The 21,853-nt window shown below is 36.9% G+C and overlaps 1 protein-coding gene across 1 annotated transcript in view; it reads right to left on the bottom strand.

The window, feature by feature from the left end:
* The window catches only part of PRKN (parkin RBR E3 ubiquitin protein ligase), a 652,406-nt gene that overhangs the window by 622,887 nt on the left and 7,666 nt on the right, over nt 1-21,853 (bottom strand). Inside the window, exon 2 of the mRNA XM_050893232.1 lies at nt 18,188-18,351. Coding sequence (XP_050749189.1) covers nt 18,188-18,351 — 164 coding nt within the window. The remainder of the gene's footprint in view (nt 1-18,187; nt 18,352-21,853) is intronic.

Raw genomic sequence — 21,853 nt, 5'->3', positions numbered from 1 at the left:
CCTCAGAACATAATATTACAATAGCTCTCACAGTTACCCAGATGATTTTATACTTTCTTCAAAGGCTTCTTAAAGTCTGTATGATCTTCATATTTGCTCCTGTCAATGAATTGAGGTAAAAAAGTCACCCAACACTTCCAACATAGCATCTCCAGAAGTTGCGGAAGTAAAATAAATAGTGTAAATTATGCAAGTATTCTCCCAGTGTGGAGTTGAGATAATAGTTGTCTGAAATTAACAAGTTCAATGAACTAGTAACTAACTGAAAAGTAATACATCATATACTGAAAACGAAGATGGGAAGTGGTACGAGCAATTGAAGAGTTTCTTTGTGTGGAGAGTGGTTGGATTATGGAACAAGTGACTGAGGCCAGCAATTCAGCTGACGTTTAGTTCAGGAAAGATTTAGCGACAAACATGCAGCAACAAATTATATTTAAATTATATTTTTGTTTGTTTGTAATAGAGACATACAGATCTCATTTATATTTCACAAACTTCAGTGTTTTCTGAACTAGTCTTTTCCTGGCATTTACCAAGTCTGTGTTCTTATGCATTAGAAATTTGCAGCAAAACACGCTAAAATATTATTAGGTTGTAGTACCTTGAAATTGGCTAAAATAATACTTTTTATGTCCAGAAACTGTCAATGGATTTAAAGTCGTATTTGGAAAAAAATGACCTTTCAAGCTAAATACGCACACATTTTTGCCTGATTAATTCTATTAAAAGCTATTTAAAATTCATTAAATTAAAATTTATTTTGAATTTTATGCTTGTAGTTAGGAGGCAAAATATACTATCAGCTATTACACACTTCACATTGCAAAGGCAATCACTCCATCATCAAAAATGGGATAAATCAGGGCATGGTTTGAGGTTTTTTCCCTCTCTGCACCCCTAGCAACAATTATCTCCACAAGGTACATCTGTTAGAGATTCCTAGGCTTTCCAGGGCATGGGAAGCAGATGCTACTGTGCCATGATGACTTTCTGCTGCTGTTCTGGTATGACAGAAGCATGAGCCACCTGATGGCTCAGGTGTTAAGGACTTAGAATTCCAGATATTCCTAAATTATTCTGTGTCTGGATACATTTATTTTGAATAATTGCTCTGTTCTGTTAAAACCATATTTCAAAGAAATATTTGAGCAAATATAGCTGTTCCCAGATTAATTCCATGTTACTTAAGTCTGGAGAATACAAAGATTTCATTCATTTGGTGCTCAGCTATGCGACAAAGCTTAGAATAAGACAGGGTATTATATTCTACATCTTGATTTCATGTCTTCTTGTCTTGAAAACTGTTAGCAATTGAAAATCAGCATAGAAGGGAAGGATGGGGAAATGATTGCTTCCAATTTCAAGCAATGCAACTCCTACCTAAAAGCTTTGTTTTTCCTGCTCATGTAGAATTTGAACACCATTAGTTTCTGAAACATGAAAAGAATCCAAACTGAAATAACTAAGCTTGATATTATCAGAACCTGTAATACATAAGAAGCCTTAAAACTGGAACATTTTATCAATAATAATATGAAATGTCCTACTTTTTTTTCTTATGTTTATACTTCTCTAAAGACCACAGGAAAACAGTTACCTTAAAGAATGCTGACTGAAAACAGTTCTTAATCCATAGTTTTTGGTTTTACAAAGGGATCTCCTACGTCAGACTTGCCAATAAACTTAGAGTATTAACTTTTTTTTACAATTTTGCTTAAACTTGTTAATTATTATCGTTTACTCCCTCCTTCAAAGTTTGCAAGCAGAGTCCATTCATAAACAGGGCAGCAATTTTGTCCCAGGTTATTTTGGTTTTCTATAGTTAATGTGATCCAAACGTTCAACGCAAGCCATGCACTTGCCTCCCTAATCTCTTTTTCAGTTGTACAGGAACTCCCTAGCAAAAATATGAGCACATGTTCAACCATTTTGGAAAGCATTTTGTCAACATTGATACAGATCCCCAAATTATTCAAAATTTGAAAAATACGTAAAAGATGCAGTTAAGATAAATACTTACTGTGAATAAAAACACCAGCAAAAATTAATAACTTGCAATGAAAGTTCCCTCCCAAATCTTCCAAATACCTACAACAGGGCAAATGAAACTGTGGCTTTGGGGCTAACTTTCTACTGGGAGCTAGAAAGACTAGAAAGTCATATATATACTGTACATACAACAGGTGCAGGCTATACAGGACGTAAAAATTGCTCATGGTTATGAAATTTGCTAAATTGCCTTAAAACCCCAAATGCAAATGAACTACACACTACAATGCTCAGAAAATTATGTACTGTGTACTGTCTGGACACACATATACATCATTTTGAAAGCATGGCATCCTCTAAAGAAAACTATAAAGATTTACCACCTATAATAGTCATATGAAACTGAAACTAATCACATCTGCAGTTGCAATTAAATCACTATCATACAATACTATGCCAATGTATTTTTCTGCAACGCTTTGTAATAAGATATTTTCAGATAGTTTTCTTATTGTACAAGTAACAAACCCATAGTTATTTGTCTGTGGAAATCTTTGGTGTTCATGAGTTAGGGCAGACAGGAAATATAGAATTGGAATAAGTAGAATCAGCTATAAAATATGACAGTCCAAAGGTAACTTTGAATTCTAAAACTAACAAGAGTGGCATTTTTGGCAATGGCAGGAAAAAGTGGGGGTTTTTTAATAACAGATTTTAAGTCATTCTAGGTTTCATATTTATGTTAAGTTTCACAAATGCTTATGGGCACATGCTGTTATTTTGAAGAAGGTCACATCCATGTAGAAAATTTCAGCTGGTTTCGCAAGTTACACGCAGTTGATTAAAATATATTTAGGAAATCTCTTTCTAAAAATCAAGAACTGAACATTTAATCAGTCATACAACCACTCCCTACAATAGACATCACCTGGAACATTAGACTATGCTTTACGTATTTTGCAGCCCTGTTTTTCCCAGTTTTGTAACATGAGGGAAGTTTGCAGAACTTCTATTCAGAAATCAAATTATTGTTAACAGATTATTTAATTCTCAATATCTGGCAGAAGAGTCAAAAGATATGGAAACAAGTTATGCCATCAGATGTAAAAATGCCTGTTTCCTTTAATACTGGTCAAATTGCAACTCTTTGGTGGGGCCTTAGAACACAAAAGCATAATAACCACAGGAAAGAGCAGATAAACAGTTCTGAGTGTATCAGAATTTAACACCTACCACAAATAAATTACAGTCTGAGAGACAAAACAGAGATATAGTACTGCATTCTTAAGTATGGACTAATTTATCATTTAATTTTCTTTACAAGTTGGTGAATGTTGACTCAACATGCATGTTTTGAATGCAAGTGAAAGGCCAAACTTAAGAAACATATAGCAAAAGGATGAACCTGTCCTGAAGAGTACCTTTTACCATAGAATATATTGTATTAATCTCATCTTTCCTCAAAGTTGTCCAGAAACTTTTGAGAAAGATAATTTTGAAGATGATAAGCAGTCCCTCTTCACATGAGCAGCTCTCACTGAGGAACGGCTATGCCTGTGTCAGTGAGTAGTGATGCCCAGCAAGAGCAAGTCTGCAGAGCTAAACAACTGATTGTGAGGACCCAACATCCACAAAATGGGCATTTCAGAGGGGTTTTGTTTCAGAATCACTTCAGTCAGATTCCATAGACTGAATGCCAGTAGCAGCTGGAGTGCATCTTCTTTTCAACGAAAAAAATCCATTTTCATGCACTCCAGGACTGCACCGCAGAATGAATAAAAACAAGTGCACTCCTTATCCAAGTTAAAACACCTGACCTACATACCTGTCCTTAGGTAGAAAATAGGAAGAAGCCTTATTACTATATGTACTGTCTCTTTATATCTAATTTGTATATTCTGCTAATCTAGCGGAGTGTTCTGGCTCCCAAACTCACAGAGCATGAACTAGATCTCTGCGCTCCCTTTTCTGACTATCCTGAGCTATCATCAGCAGGACAGTCCTGACAGATAGCAGGATATCAGCAGTGGTCCACTGTGTAGTGCCGAGTGACTAGAGATGCAAATGAAATTTTTGGTACAGTGATTGACTGCTCTGTACCAAACTGAACCAGGAGGTCCTATGAGTTTGAGCTTCTTTTTCAGGAAGTTCAATTAACTCTGTGATCTGCTTCTTTCAACCTCCAAAATATCCTAATCATACAGATTAATCAAAATTAAGTTGTCAGAGGACTTTGGTAATTAGCTCTGTAGTAAGTAAGAAAGTCAAGGGTATGCAAAGAGTCAACCTTTGGCAGTATTACGTGTCCAGCTTTACTGCCTAAAGCAGGTATCTTAATGTATGCAATCATCATTAACGTATGCTTTCGCTTTCCAGTTGTTGTTTTATTGTTTCAAAACTAACAGTTGAAAATAAACTGAGAGTAAGCTTTAGTTATTAGCCACTGACATAACGCATGATAAAATACACATCTTCCCACTGAACTAAAAGGAAGACTGCTGTAGGCAGGAGGGAAGAATATAGCACCTCGGTTCTTCTGCAGAACATTCAGTTTAAAACACAAACATTGCTTTACGTGCAGCATTTGACCTATCATCTTACATAAAAGTGTATGTCCTGGTTTCGGCTAGGACAGAGTTAATTTTCTTCCTAGTAGCTGGTATAGTGCTGTGTTTTGGATTTAGTATGAGAATAATGTTGATAACACACTGATGTTTTTAGTTGTTGCTAAGTAGTGTTTATACTAAGTCAAGGATTTTTCAGCTTCTCGTGCCCAGCCAGCAAGAAGGCTGGAGGGGCACAAGAAGCTGGGAGGGGACACCATCAGGACAGCTGACACAAATTGGCCAAAGAGCTATTCCATACCATATGACATCATGCCCAGTATATAAACTGGGGGGAGTTAACTGGGAGGGGGGATCGCGGCTCGGGAACTAACTGGGCATCGGTCAACGAGTGGTGAGCAATTGCATTGTGCACCACGTGCTTTGTATAGTTTAATTCTTTTAGTATTGCTATTGTCATATTATTATTATTATCATTATCATTGTTTTTCATTCCTTTCTGTCCTATTAAACTGTCTTTATCTCAACTCACGAGTTTTTTTTTTCCTGATTCTCTCCCCCATCCCAGGGGTGGGGGGGCAGTGGGCGAGCGGCTGCGTGGTGCTTAGCTGCCGGCTGGGGTTAAACCACGACAGTGTAATAAATTGCAAAGAGCTAAAGTATAGAACAAACAAAAACATCAAAGCCCACAATTCTAAATGGAAGTTTGATAAAAAAGAATGCAAGTTTGATTCATACTCATTCAGCCCCAGGGCAGAAAGTCTCCAAAAGGCTGGTCCATGACACCTCAGATCATCAACCCGAACTCTGCATTGGATCAAATCTTGACTACAGCAAACACATTTGAGATCAACAAAAAAAAATGTCTGAATGAGAAGTGAATAAGCAGGGTGTCCAGGAAGAGCAGTTTTTCCTACACAGTCAGGGCATCTTGACTACACAAGAATGAACCCCTAACATAGTCTACATAGTAGTAGACTAAAATAAAAAAGCAGCAATATTGGCAGATTGCACTGTAAGTAATTATTTGGACTCATAACAGCAGGTTGTAGTGTGTCTTGCAGCTCAAACCCTGCAGTTCACATTCCAGGATGAAAGGCTGGAAATGAATTAACGCATGCTGATATAATCAAATCACATGGATGTAACTTACTATTACAATGAACAAAGGATAAAAATTAATTAGTATAAATAAATTTATATCAGAAATATAAGTGTATGTCACAAGCTTTTCCTGACTTACACAGGAAACTTACCAGCCTGACATAGCCATTTCTTTAAATTCCATTTTACTCAAGAAAATGGAAATAGTCTTCTTCAAAACAACACAAAGTTACAGAGTTATAGAGACATTAAAGTACATACTTTAGCCTCCTCCCTGTAGTGTAATCAAGTCAGGACATGACACACAATTCTTCAGCAACAAGACCTCGCATGCTGTTCCTGGTATGCACCTTTTGAAATGTCAGCAGGCCAATGCCATTTCAAAAAGGACCGAATGAAGCTACCACAAAGAGATTTCAAAGTGGGCAATGACAGAACAAGCCTCAAAAGAAAACCTCATCTTTCTCTCATTTTAGGAAAGGTTATTTCTCTCTCAGCTCCTCTCTCTTCTAAACTCTAATGCAACTTCTCTCATGTAAGCAGCACTAGAAACCCTGGTGTTGACCAATAGTCTCCAGTACAGTGCAACTTTAAAACTGCGGATACTGGCCTTACCGTGAGCTAGTGTATATCCTGCAGGGCTATTAGTGTTCTCTTCTGCCAGAAAAGTTCAATTTTTAGCTTTAACTATAAATACACAATACATCACACTAAATTACCTTACCATGGAAGTAGCATGTCTCCTAATGCAGCAAAACAACAGAACATATGAAAGTTTCCATAAATGTGAACAAAGTGAACTCTCTCTCCAGTTCTATATTTCATTTATTTATCGATAGCAATTTTTTCAGTATTTTCTATAGCCCACAGGGGCCTTGCGAAGTCAATCCTTCTTTTTAATAGAAAAATAACATTTCTGAGAGATTTGAATTATGTCAGGAGATAAGTAATTCACAGACTACTTTATGACTGACACATATACACTCAGAGACGCAAGGAGATTAAATCCTGTGGCTACTTGAGGTATGAACCCATTCTGTGTCAATCTTCCTCCATTTGTTTCTGGAGACTGACACTGTGCAGTGCTCACCAGTCAGAAACGCATCAATCCTTCAGAGAAACAGGAGAGAGAACTTTCATTTGCATTCACTTAAATAGATGAGATCAGCAACGAATTCCATCGGAAATGAACACTTCTGGGGATGCTGCTTTTATTACCTCTGCAGTGATAAAGGATGGCATTTACAGAATGGTCCTCTGAAAAGCAAGTGCACAAATCACTGCTGGCGTACAGTGTAGGTACTAATACTGTTATGTGTTACTGCATCCAGTTTCTTCACTCTTCTGAAATCAGAACTCATAGCTCTAATTTATAATAAGGCTAAGTGCTTACCTGGCTGAATAGTGCTTATATGGCCAACATTTCTGGCTGAAAATATATCCCACCAAATCAATGGTTACCAGTTCAACCTCCCCAAATCTTGTTTCCTATAATGTATTTAGAATTGCATGCAATTCTGCATTGCATAATTCTTCAGTTGCCTTGCTGGCAATAGGATAACAATTCCCAGTATCTGCCTTCATTATAAATGGTAATATTGAGTATGCTGAGCAAGTTTAAGTTTAATATTTTGTTTCAATTTATTGTTGTAGGTAATGTATTCATTGCATAGCTCAAGTCAGGTAAATAAGCTGGAGTATTTCCTAAGTTGGTTTCCCAGACAATAGACTTGCATGGATTACTGCTCTTCAGTTTGGATTTTTTTTCACTTCTTTTAAAATGTACTGAATAAATTTCTAGTCTTTTTAATTTAAAAAAAGACCACCATTTTGCAAGGGAGAAGTCTTTAATCTTATCTGATGATATGCTTAAGGAATCACTTGGGTCCGGTGACCCACTAAGTGGGTCTACCACTTTAAGGTAGATTTCTGTAATGTAATCACACCTCTTTTGAAGATGATAACATGTTAATCTCTTTTATTTTAGGTGTCAGGCCTTGAATGTAGTTCTTTATATTCTCCCCAAGTAGCCTTACATTGCAAATTATATTAACACATTGAAAATTTCCCATTCCACTAGTTACTGGAATTTTTTTTAAATTTGGGCTTACCAATGGTTGCCGTCAATTCATATGCTTTTGCAATCCAGTTCCTTGGGTTTCCATGCTTTTGCAATCATCTCTAATATATCTTAACCTTCATCTTATCTCTTGCTTTCCTGCCTGGTAGGACAACCTCAGATGCTTCCTGAACCCTGCTGTATAACAGATTTTTCTTTGGTTGCTCATCTAATCTCCCTCACATTTAGTAAATGCCATATAATTAAGCATAACTCTCTCTGTCAAACCTTTCAGGTCTACCTGAACCCTTTTTATCTGAAATTCCCACAATCCTTCTAGCCTTCTGATACTCAGTCTTAAAATGTTTACATCAGCTTGGCATATATTTCTACATATATCCTTTCTTCCCCTTGTATTCTGTTGTGTTGTTGTACCACTTCCTCTCTTCCTGTGTTTGTCATAGTGACAGCACAAAAATTTATAAAATTATTTTGAGAAAACTAACAGAAGTTCCCACTACTACTTGCTGCCAAGAAACAAAAATTATATAAAATATTACATAAAAATTCCAGTATTATAAAGCTGAGCATCTTAGTACATGCAGAAGAAAAGCACTACAGTTTTCACTATTAACAAAGAAAAAGGGAACATTTTCACAAAGAATAAGGTTTCCAATGACATATATCCAGTTGGTCATTTTAATTTATTTATTGTCATTTATGGTCATTGAGACATTTTTGCTATAAAATTCTGACAATAGAAACATTAAGATGTTTTAAAATTTGATTGATTCTTCCTTTCCTGAAGCTCAGACACTTTGAATTACGTGTGCTTAAGCTGTAGTTATAAACACACTGCTATGAGATAAATGGTAAACAAAGACCCCAAATCACCATCTAGGGTAACGAAAATAAGGCAGGAATAAAGGTTATATGATGTTGGTTAAAGAGGAAAGTAGCTATTATTTTCTGTGCTTAAACATACTTGCATACATTTATCTGTTTTGTACTCGCAATACGCTGCATACTGTGAAAGATACAAATGAATAGATTGATATGTTAAAGATGCTAAGGTAGTACAGTAAAAATATTTTATAGGATAATTTGGGTGAGCTGTATAAGAAACAAATCACAAAGTCAGAGCTCTGGTATATGACGCATACCAAATATATGACAATAAAACTTTTATATGTCTCCATCATGCTGTTTTATGTCAAATAGTTAGGGAAAAACTGTATTAGAAATGTTTTTGAAGTTTAAAGATGTTTCATTATTGGTATCTTTTTTATATTAATTTTACGATAAAACTAGCAACTGTGGTGTCATGTACATGTCTCTTCATGAGAAGTGTAACCTCATCAACCAAAAAATTGCCAACATTTACATACCTTTCCAAATTACCTAAAATAAGGTGATAACCTTTTATACATTATCACACACATATACACAAACTGATATGAAGATACGCATGAAGTCCAATATCTCACAAGAGGGCCTGGCTATTTTCCTGCCAGGAACACAGCTGTCTGAGATGAGACAATCCTCCCCAGATTTTCCACAAGGCCCCCTTCCCTACCTGCAAATTATCCTGTAGCTCTATAGTCTCCTGCAAATCTGTCAGCTTCTTGGTTAGATACAAGAAGGTCAGCAAACAAGAAGGTCAACAGTTAGTACAGAAGCACATCATCCAATGAGAGGCAGAAACCATAAGTAGAAGAAAATGTCAGTTCATTGGCAGGTAGAGCAGATCTGCAAGGCAACTTAATTTTCTCATTTTCTCCCCTCCTTTATTTCATAGGCTGGGAAAGGGAAAGATTAGAAAGAACAATTAGTTTCCTGAGCTGGTTTAACACCACAATGGGCAATAGATGTTGGCTGGAAATAGGATTTCAAAGAACTGGAATTGATTGGGAGAGGCAGAAATGGAAGCAGGAAAAGTGACTTGAACTGTGGGAAACTAATAATAAGAAAAGCAGTACAAGTGAGGAAAACACTGATCAATTCATTCAGAAACAGCACTGGAAACTGGACTCAGCAGGAATGGGATTCACATCTCTACTTCTATGGATGGAAGGTACAGCATTTCACACTAGCTGAGGAGCTTCCCCAGGACAGTAAGGATTTTGTGTGTGTGTGTGTGAGAAAAAGGGAAAGAGAAGAAGAGGGAGAGAATGAGTGAGAAAGAAAATGAGAGGGAGAGAGAATGAGAGGGAGAATGCTGACTCATGGAAAATCAATGGCATCACTTTCACTAAATCAATGGAGCCAATGTTTTACCTGAAAAAATGAAATAACAACCTGCTCTGTATATGAAGAAAGTGAAAATTATTTCATTTGTGGAACAGGTACTTTTGCTGCTTTACTGAATCTAAATGAGGAGAGAAAATTGTATTGCTCTGTTGTTCTGCTTATTACTGATTTTTTTCTTTAAACACTTCACATTCATTTCTTCAACAGGCTTTTAGAGTTCATAAGAAAGCTTCTAGGAATTGTAAATTCATCAAGGGTTGATCCAACAAAATTATATATAAGGAATTATATACCTACTTCTGCTTTGATAACTCCTAAAATAATTGTCTTCTTTCTCTTTAAGCCTGCGTTGGTGTTATTTTTTTTAGGATGACCAATGTTATTTCCTTTCATGGAGCCTTTCCTGTCATAATGCAACAACTCTGTTCTTTTAATTTCTTCTTTCCCCTTCACCCTACCCCCTCCCATCAAAGCTGCTCCTAACAGGAATAATCCTGCATCTCCTAGAGTACAGAGGTTCATCTGTGATGAAAACTGTAATCAGATACGAAGCATTTAAGCTTCCCTCCCACATTTTCAATTAAAATGACTGAGAAAGCTTGAAAAACAAAAATAAAAGAAGAAGAAAACCTGGAATGGTTTACTAAATAGCTGTGTGACCTTGATAATTACAAATATGAATGTATTACAGATGACATTTCAGACGATTAGAGCTGTAAAAGTTTAAATAAGTAAAATTAAGACTAAAGCAAAGAAATTATAATGGCAAGGGACTACATTCCACCTTTCTATTGAGGAGGTATACTTGGTATGCTACCTGCTATTCTAAAATATATTTCCAACACTGAAGTTTCTATCTCTTCATTTATGATTTTATTTTCCAGACACAGAATTTTCAATGTTAAAAAATAATCCACAGACACTCTGTCCCAATTTCCCATTTCTTAATCCAGTATTTTCACTATGTAAAGTGTTAAAGACATCCTATTTTTGCTTGGTTTTTAACATGATACAAATATTTGTCAATGATTTTTCTATTTTAGTTATGAATTAGAAAATACATAGTCTCTATGGAACCTTCCTTATAAATGTAGTCTACCAGAATAGTTAATACCATGTTTTTCTTCTGAGGAAAAGGGAGGAAGAAGGAAGGAAATATCCCTCTTACCCTTGAACTTCTGCTAGTTCAACTATAGTTTTTGGTAATGGTGTGCAATATACTAAACATTTTTTCACCAGAGCAAATTAGAAAGGTGATGAATGAAAGATGTGGGCTGACCTTTCTTTTACCGTCATGATTTACAAACTCATAAAAGTTATTACTCACTGCCACCACTCCAACAACTACAGCTTTTTGAAGTTTTTTCTTACACATTTTCCCTCCTGCAACCTAAAGCAGGATCCGAATCAAAAAATGGGGAGCATTGTAAACGTATGAATTGGATTATACTCATGACAAGGGAGAAAGATTCAACAAGTGCCTGTCTAATGCAAGTATTCAGGTAGAAAACAAAAGCACATCTAGTATTAGTGCAATTTGCAAGAAAATTTCATTCTGAAACACTATACATGTCTTGAGAAGAACTACAGTGGTTTGCCAGAGGAGTTTCTTATCAACATACTCTATTTCATGCAAACAGTATTGCGATTTCTCTATCAGTCCCACGCAAAGCAACTGCTCTTTCAGAAATGGATTTCGTAAAATTCACTTAATGGCCTCAATGTAGTGAATTTTAACTGCCTAAGAGAAATGAAGTTAAAAAAAAAAAAAATTCATCTGCTGCCTGAACATGTTCTCACATATAAGAAAGTAATAACAACCATAGATGGAATGGAAATTAATTCAATAGACTCCAAACTTACTGAAACTCTCAGCAAAGTGGAGAAGAAAAGAAACTCACATTTAGAAATTTGGAAAGGATTCTAAAAGGGCAACACAGGTCATTCAGAAATATTATGAGTCAGTAACACTCCTACAAGAATACTAGCACCAGCAACCCTATTCCAGGGAACCATGAACCAGATTTAGCGGACAACGCAGAATTCATCTAGGTACCAAAACCCAGATACTTCTAGAAATTAAATACAAATTTGTAGAGAGTGCACACTGCAGAAAGTTTGCAAAGAAAACCCTCTCACTCTTCCTCCTCAACCCTCAGCAGACCAACTAAAACACATAAGAAATGTCAGAAGAATCCAGAAGGTACCAGCAAAGTTCAAGGCCATCCTAGATGCTGCAGCCCTCAAACATGGCCCATTCACTTTCTGGAGTTACCAAACTACTTGAAGATAATTCATCCCTTATTTAGCTACAGTTAAATCTTTTTCATAGTCTCCTACTTCCAGAAAAAACTTAGCATAAAAAGAATAGAACAGCAATGTATTTAAAAGCAGAATGGAAATGTGTTACTGGGTGTCCTGGTTTTGGCTGGGATAGAGTTAATTTTCTTCTTCAGCTGGTATAGTGCTGTGTTTTGGATTTAGTGTGAGAATACTGTTGATAACACACTGATGTTTTAGTTGTTGCTAAGTAGCGCTTATCTTAAGCCAAAGATTTTTCAGTTTCCCATGCTCTGCCAGCAAGCAGGTGTGCAAGAAGCTGGGAGGGAGCACAGCTGGGGCAGCTGACCCAAACTAGCCAAAGGGGTATTCCATACCATGGAATGTCATGCCCAGTATATAAACAGGGGGGAGTTGGCCAGGAGGCGCGGATCACTGCTCAGGCATTGGTCAGCGGGTGGTGAGCAATTGCATTGTGCATCACTTGTCTTTTCTTGGGTGTTATTTCTTTTTTTTTTTTTTGTTATATTCCTTTTCATTACAATTATTATTATTATATTATTATTATTATTAGTTAGTAGTGTATTTTATTTTACTTTAGTTATTAAACTGTTCTTATCTCAACCCATGAGTTTTACTTTTTTTTTCCTCCTTCCCACCGCACTGGGAGGGGGGAAGGGGGAAGCGGCTGTGTGGTGCTTAGTTGCTGGCTGGGGTTAAACCACAACACTGGGCTTGAAGATCTAATTTATTAATGCATTTAGATCTTGATCTGCCAGAACAATTAACGAGCAATGTATCCTCTTAAACAGACATGGAAAATCTGTAGACCTGAGCTGGCCCTAACTTAATTTCATACTAAATATGGCTACATGGTACTTTCCACATTCATTATGGGCATATAATATCACAAGGCTCATCACAAGTCTTGGAAAAACTTATTCAACATGTAGAGTCTCTGTTGTCACATACAGTGAGTCTGCAGTCATCAAAAGAAACAAGAGTGAGCAGTACCGTTATCCACTCAGCCTAGTCCATATTACCTGGCAACACAGATGGCATCTCTAAGATTTCCTTTATTCCTATAATATACCTAAGCATTCTTCAGCTAGCTTTTTCTGTTTTGAAGAAGTACAATACACATCTCTTGCAGCTTTACAACTAAGAAAAGATCCACAGGTCGATCAAATATTGACCCAAAATACTGATTTAAACACACACACATAAAATCATTTTGTCTCTTTGAATTTCACATAGGATGATTGATTCAGTCAGGATGTCTGTGAGCAGATCTCTCCAAACAGCATTTACATATGCAAATGTTGGCTCAACTGTATTCTGTAACCCACAAAACTGCTGAATATCAAAGACGTTCCCGTGAGTGATTTGGTATCCTATATACAAAACTGTAGGTTGTAACAAAAGGTACTACTCGTTGTGTATGTCAAAAGACCCATTCTAATCTTAGTGTTCAGGGGTTTATAACTAAAGTTGAGCACATGGGGCTTTTTTGCTGGTTAGGGACACATTTTGCACTGTGTCACCTGGTTTCTCCTTTGTACCTTCAGTAAACTGAAACAGGGAAATACAAGAACTGCTGGAAGCTCTATCGTACTGACCTGTGCTTAGAGTAAGAAAGTTGCCATATATTTAGGTACACAAGGTCCTTCTTCGATAAAATGCAATGTTCCGTTGTTCAAATACCTGTTTCTGCTAAAAAAGTTGTTCACTGAGAACAATGGTATTAACGATACCATTTAACGATACTATTTTAATAAATATTTAAAATGTGAGAGATATAAACTGAGACCTGTTGTCACAAGCTGCTCTCTGTCCTTGAGCTTTTCACACAATAACACTGGAAAGTGCTTTCAGTAGAACCAGGTGCCCTCTGGATTGACCTCTAATGTTTACTATTCAGAAACCCTTCCACAACGAAGCATACTCTTTCCAAAGCACTGTCAAACTGCAGCACGCTAACATTACTTATAGCACCATTTCTCCCCACCAATTCTCTTTTCCCTCCTCTGTAGAGATGATCATCTACTCCAGTTATGCCATTCTTTTTTACTCATTTTCAGTTATGCTCGTCAGCTCACACACCAGTGTTTAACAATACTTCTAGTCATGTTTGTTTGTTGCTTGAATGTATGTATAAATAATTTTAGGAAAGCACCTATATGGATGGATGCAGTCAAAGCCAAATTCACATGAAGCCTATACTCCAAGCCTCAAGCCTATGCTCCAGTCAAATGCAAGCTAACTCTGATTTAGAAGCTGTCTCAGTGGAGCACTGTGCTGAAGATAACAAGTCCTGCTACTAATCACATGCTTAGTCTTTTTCTGTTTCAAAGAACTGTATTTTCTACATTTACATCATAGAGCAAACACTGTCAAAAAGAAATGGTACTGGATTGGGAAACAGAAGACTTAATTCTATCCCTGTTTTGCTACTGACCGTGAACAAGCCAGGCTACTGATTCCCATCACATCATTTGTCTGCCTTATTCATTTACACTGTAAGCTCTGCAAGGCAGGGAATATCTCTTACAAACTGTTTGCAAAGAGCTTCTTCACACAAGGGGATTTTGAGTTCTTCAATAAAGGGCAAGCCTGTACTAATATAACACTGCTTCTATTACCAGTAGTAAATTTCAAATTGTTTGCATTCAGCAAAATTGCATATCAATAAATATTACATATTTTGCTTCCAGACGGCTTTTTAACTAATTTTGCCGTTCTTGGAGGCAAGGACAATAAGTAAGCAGTCATCTCCTGTTACAACACTTCAATGTTCCTGATAAGCAGCTACCTCCTGTTTATTCCTTTGGTGACTTTGTTATGGTTCTGTTCTTCTCTTGGCCTTATAATTGCCATAAGAAGATCTTACCACTGTTCTTATATACTCATGACAGCCTTCTGAAAGAATTCCTATTTTGGGTATATATTAATTAATTACTTCTATTCATTCCAAAGTGAACTGTAATCAGCAGTGAGCTCTTCATCATTCTTCGGAATATTTAGCACCCTTAAAGTGACACCATTTGCTGTGCTTTTAGGAAGCAGCTTATTGCTCTAATTCCTTCTGATGAGATCCAAATTTGCAGGTCTCATTCTTCATCCAGTCATTACCAATCTTTCCTTACCATGGCTCTAATTTCACTACTTGCCCCTTAGTCACCAGCTAAGATACTGATCTCCCCTGTGCACAGTTGAATCAGTATCTAATCTTCCTCTCTTTTTTCAAGGACAAAACACTTACCTGAGGTACCAAATTAAATGTCTCCACACATATTTCACTTCTGTCCTTCCTACAATTTTTTTACTGTTGTTGTTGATATCAAATTACTTATTTAAGATCTCAACTTGGCACTTTCTTTCTTATAATAATTTCTCTTTAATGTTTGTCCATTCCAGCTTCATTTCTTTTTTACAGGTTTCACCTACCATGAAAGATTTTTCCCTCTCTCCAAACAGGAAAACAAACGCAGTTTTCACTTTCTCAGTTAAGTTTTGTATCAGCTGCCTGAGATCCTAAAGTAGCTGTCAAGCCAAATCTAGTTGTTCTGTGAGCTGTGAAACCAATAAAGTTTGCTGTTCTGGAGTATGTCCTATATCCCTCCCCCATACTCCTGCAATTATTGCAGCTTTCCCCATGTCCTCTATAATCTCATTATCTGTAATACTATCCGTTCTCCTTCCTGACCTCTAGATTCTCCCACAGTATTTTGGGCAAATAAGTTCAAAAGTGATCTACGAAAAATGGAAGGACAAAATGGTCTTACTAGAAATTCTACATTACCATAAAATGAAATAACTTAAAAGTGTCAGCTGAGTACATATCTATGTTGTATTTTTCTTATTCTGCATGCAAATCCATAGGTCTAGAAAACAAGAGCTAGTTAATTTGCTCATATGTGATGTTAACTCTGAAATTACAGATGCAACATAAATGCCAGCAGGTAGTATTTCACTAGCACTCAAGTTTTACTAGCATTCAGCTTCTTATACAAAAAGCCCCAAACAGCCTACTATAGGAAACCAAACACTTCAAACCCTCAACTGTTCTTCTTGTGGTGACAAATTTCCACAATAAATGAATACACATACACAAATATATGACAGAAAAAACTGCAAACACAGAAGCAGAGTAAAATACACTTAATTAAATATCAAGAATAAAAATGCAGTTGATACACCACTGATGATATTAATCATTGCAATATTTAAGACACTTAAACACAGAAGTATGGATTATACCATCTGCAACAGCTTTTGAACTTCCTATCTGCTTTAGAAGCCAAGAGTCAAAGCAATGAGTCTAGGTCCAGTTTACTAAATAATAAAAAGTCTTGACTACACATGGTAATTCTGACATTCCAATGAAATGAATTAAGTCATCAGCAGGCCTGTATATTTGGAAAGCAATTTTTAATTTACTCTGGCAACAGATTGTATGTTGTAGCCAACAACAAACTTGGTTGCAAGTGTAAAACTGGGCTCAAAATCTGTGTTTCACGCTGACATAAAATGGCAGCAATACCAATACCTACAGCTTCCCAGGAAACACTAAGTGGTTCAGAAGCTTCTGACAGAACACCACAGACACTCAAATCTAGCAACTGGCAGCTTCTACAATTCACCTTTTTTTTTTTTTATTCTTACATTCACATATAAGTGAAGCACATTGCCGTTTATTCCGTGAATATATGCATCGACACTATCCACAGGTGATGCATTGGAGACTGACAACAATTTGCGTTTCTATACCTTCCTTTGTGTGCTGAAACTCCCTAAAACCCTTTGCAAAGCAATAAATATCATACCCAAGGAGAAATAGTGATAGCTCATCAATACAGTAGTGACTTTCTGTACCCAGGCTTAGCAGCCATTCTAAGTACAGCAATACTTCTGAAATATGAGTGCCAATTAATCTGAAAGAGTTCTGCCTGTGAGGGATCTTCTATATAATCACCTGCACTACTACAGATTGCATCTGCAGTTCTTTGGTACCACTGCAGAAGGACAGCAATTTCATTAAATCAGTATTTGCCCTCTGTCGAAAGGTCAGTAGGTTTCCCCAAGTTCTCCAAATGTCTTAAATGTGTGATCTTGTGCTAAGCCCTGGCTATCCAAGTGAACTGCCAAATCCAGATACAGGATAAACAAAAATATTTATAAAGCAACTGCGGCAGCACTGATAACGGTAGCAAAGACAACAAGGAAGAGAAAGTTGAACCTCTTTTTCCATGCTTACTACTGCTTACCACAGGTGAACACCTCTCTGCATTTATTGAAGAGAACAGTCAGCTAACCTTCAGGAGCTGAAATTCAGATACCTACTTATAGCCACTCTTCCATGCTCCCTGCTCCTCTCTTAGCTTCACACGTTTATGAGTTCAGTGGTTTGGAGTACACTTCTATGGGCTTTCTGATCTGGAACCATCCCTCCAGCAGCGCATTTACCTGCACGTGTGCGCAGCAGCACACGGAGCAGCAGCAGCCCTGTAGCTATCCTCCAGGGGTCACAATTGGGTTACAAATTCTATAAAATGGGATGACTGTGCAGCCTGATTTAGAGCAATTTATTCACATCCTTCTTCATTAAGATTCGAATGGAATAAGTAAAATGGAAATTGAACAGATACAGAAATTGTGCATGGCTTGCTTCTGTAGTCAGTAAACATTTATTCACTACGCACAGCTCTCTCGTGCTCTCTCTCGTATTCTCTCTTTTCCCCTATCCTTCCTGCTTGCTGTTTTAATGCATAATTAAGAAGGTCAGAATTAATGAAGCAGTGTGGAGTAAAGTTCAAGGAATCCCCAGGCACTATTTATTCTATTAGATCTCAGGCATGAACATCAGATTGGCAGCATTAGAGGCAGAGGCAGTGTAGCTGGCAGCAGTCCAGAAGCAAAGATACCAAGGGAGACTTACCTGCAGTGTCAAGTCATTGCTGAGCTCCCTCCCTGCAAAAATCACCCGCAGCTGGTCAGCTGGAACTCCCTGTCGCTGGGCAACCGCCTCCTTCAGCTGGAGGATGCTGGCGTCTGAACCAACCTCCACTGGGAAGCCATGGCTGGAGTTGAACCTGACAAACACTGAACAAGAGCAAAACGCCTTTTAAAGCGAGCATTTCTCACGATGTGTTTGTCTAGAGTGACTACGAGAGGCTTACTCTTCAGTTTCAGGGAGCGTGTACTATTTTCAGAGAAAAGCTATTAATACTGCAGTGTACCATTTTGAAACCCATCAGAGAATAGTTAGTGACCAATAAATAAAAACCATGTGTTTCCCCTTGGCAGTGTTAGAAATTACAGAGAACAGTCAGAATCAAAAGAGACCCAGCTAGGCAGCTGTCTAAGTAGCTGCTAACTGGCACAATAGATTTTCAGTTCAGTCCTAACCTTAGCGGGCATGGGGCACACATGCTTTCTGTGCCCCTCGTGCTCTTCCTGACTGCTTATAACAAATAAATGCAGGAAACTGAGGTATGCTTTAGAGCCAAAATATGTTAAATAATACCAGGGAAAACAACTCCTTGTTACGCAGTAAAGCACAGTCCTATAAACTGGTTTCCCACAGATACAATTCTACAGAAGATAATGATGGAGAGAAAATCACACGCTAGCAGAAATGTTTGGGAGTGTTGTATTAGAGCGTGGTCTTGTCAGAGTTCAGTGAAATATCTGCAGTACATAACTCCTGCCAGCATCCACCTTCAGTGCAGAAAATCACTACTGCACCAGTCAAATCATTTTTAGAGCTGCAGCAACTGGTTTATACATCCAGAGAAGTCTGGCAAAGAAACTCATAAGCTTCCTGCCATTCAGCTGGCAGAGCTGTTTTTCATAAGGAGTCTGAATGCGCTCATTGAGCCCATGGTCAGGGGACTACAAGAACTATGAAACAGGAAAAAACCTCATTACATCCATATCAGTCATGGAGACTGTATGAACAGTAGACATGTCCTCAATGGACCGCTTTGACCAATAGCTCCACAGGCAGGAAGCAAAGGAATTAGCAAAACCCAATATAAAACAAAAAATCATTTATATCAATTAGATAGTGGGTACCTGTCACCTAAACTGCTTGGGTATTGACTGTAACAACCAGTCTTCTTAAAGATTTATTTCCCATTCCCACTGCAATGTTTTAGCTGAAGATGTTACTCCTTTGCATTTTTGATGACTGACAGAAGCATAAGCTCAAAAGTATTTATATAGTTTAAAGAAATAACTATTTTTGAAACTGAAAATTGGATTTTTATGATTTTTCAAACACATAGTCTACCTGACCACTCCAAAGCTGCCAGATACTTTAAGAGCATTTGAATATGGCTGAGAATGCTGCCATTGTTTTGCTGAGCAATGAATGTTGTAAATATTTGCAATTTCACATCTTCAATTCAGATTTGGCTAATCTTTAAGGGACAAGGCCATACACCAACAAAATGTAACACAATATTGTAAGTTTTGCACTTGAAAGTACCTTCTTAATGTACCAAAATGCAGGGTAAGATTGCATAATGCTGTGTCAGGAAGGGTGCAGTACATATGCCCTGCAGTGTGTTACACAGTCTCCTGTAGTACATCTCGTTACCGGTTTTGATTTCTATTTAAATGTGTTCTGGAAATAACTAAACTGTAAAGCTGTATATTGAGACTGCCCAGAAAAATCAGCAGAATTTGAATTTTATTTTGATTGTGGTTTGGAGAGTAAAGGAGGGTTTATATGACAAAAAGTATTTCCAGCTAATGGGAACTGAACATTGCCCATCTTTCTAGGAACATTCATAATGCTCAACTGTAAATAACACTATCTGGGCCAGTAGCAAAATATATAGTTAAATCAATGGGGAATATACTTTTTTAATATGCTAAGCTCTGACTATCTCACTATGTGCGTATATATATTTTTTATACATTTATATAGATATGCTCACATACACACATAAAATGCATACACGTGCATCTCCAAAGACTTCTTCGTAACTAATAAATAATCCTCTTTATCTTTCATCTTATGAAAGCCAGTGCTATTGGTTTTGGAAATGAAAAAAAGTTAGCAAGTGCATTAACTCTGCAAATCAAATGTGCTGGTAAGAGGAAAGTGCTTGATAAAAGAAGCATAAGCAAGTGTAATTTAAATTAATTATAAAGTGGTACTCATTTTTAAAGACAGTGTAAATCCAACACACTTACTGCAAGCATAATCCATGTTCATCATCAACAATCCCCACCCCTTCCCTCAAATAAGTGTATTTTTATTCACTTTCAACAGGTATAGTCTCCTCCTCCCAATATGTACAAGGTAGCAGAATTTTCAGTCTCACAATTGTAACCACAAGCAAACATGGGAAACTGGTGTTTGAGTGCAACATTTTGCACTCGACAGCAACGATTACAACTACTTTCTTATAAGCCTGAAGAGCTAACTCAGAAAAATGCTAGGATGCCAAACTTTGCTTGCTGGAAAGTTCTAATCCACAAATATTTTGCCCTTAAACACATTTATTCTATTATAAAGTCTGCAATCCACCATATCTTTTTAATGTAAAAGAACAGAAGAGACCTTTGCTTACTTGCACAGAGCATAAAAAGATTAAATACAAAACTTCAGTCTGTGGAATAAAACCAGAATTTCATTAATATAATATTTCAAGCTGTCGTTTTAGGAAAAAGAAACTTATTTTCTTTTTGACATTTCACCTCAATAATTAAATAATCACTACCGAGTTGATACTCTTAACAGCACACATTATTCAAGAGATCAGAGGTGAAGTTATGCAGGCATTCGAGACCTCTTCCGAAGAACGCAGACTTTGAAAAGACTTAGATTTTAAAGTTTGTCCACTGGAAGTTAAATAAATATTGGCTTAACAGAAGATTAGAGAATTTACCTGAGGCCTAAACTGCTGATGGAAATCCAAAAGAAATAAATCAAGTTACTAAAATTAAGAAGCAGCCAAATTGAGCTGAAGAAAGGAGGCTCCATTTGGATCAGCTCTCCAACTCTCACATCTGTAAGAGGTGACAAATAGTAAAACTTGTCTGATAAAAGGAAACTTTATGAGACTTGACTGTCATGTCAAAAGATAATCTCTGTAAATATCACAAGGATCTGATTCCCAGAGGGATCAAGAGGTACCTAGGTGCTTTTGTAAATCTCTCTTGGTATCTATCTGAATCTTTACATACCTTTAAAATCTCCCTTTTAAGTTCACACATTTTAAGCACAGTACTGAATGGAGGAAAGTGGTATAATTGAAAGAGTGAATAAAAAAGAAGTATATAAATATTTCACTATGTGTTTCATATATCTAAGGTGCACATCTTCATGTAATAATTTCAATTCTACATTTAATGAGTTGGATAGTACTAATCTCTTGTTTGGAAGGATCAGCAAGTGCTACATAAGGGAATAGTTGTAGTTAAGTAACTTTTACATATTTCCAGAGGAATTTCCCATGGTTCTTATGAAAATACCCATTTTTTCAAGCATGTACCTACACAGTAAGAAACTTTTTGGTCCAGCATAATGATTCAAGTGGTGGAAACTGGCTTCTTCAAAGACCACAGGCTTACTCCTTTGGCATGCCAC

This window comes from Gymnogyps californianus, chromosome 3 (assembly GCF_018139145.2).
Source record: "Gymnogyps californianus isolate 813 chromosome 3, ASM1813914v2, whole genome shotgun sequence".
NCBI classification, from domain to species: domain Eukaryota; kingdom Metazoa; phylum Chordata; class Aves; order Accipitriformes; family Cathartidae; genus Gymnogyps; species Gymnogyps californianus.
This window is presented reverse-complemented; position numbering and strand designations above follow the sequence as displayed.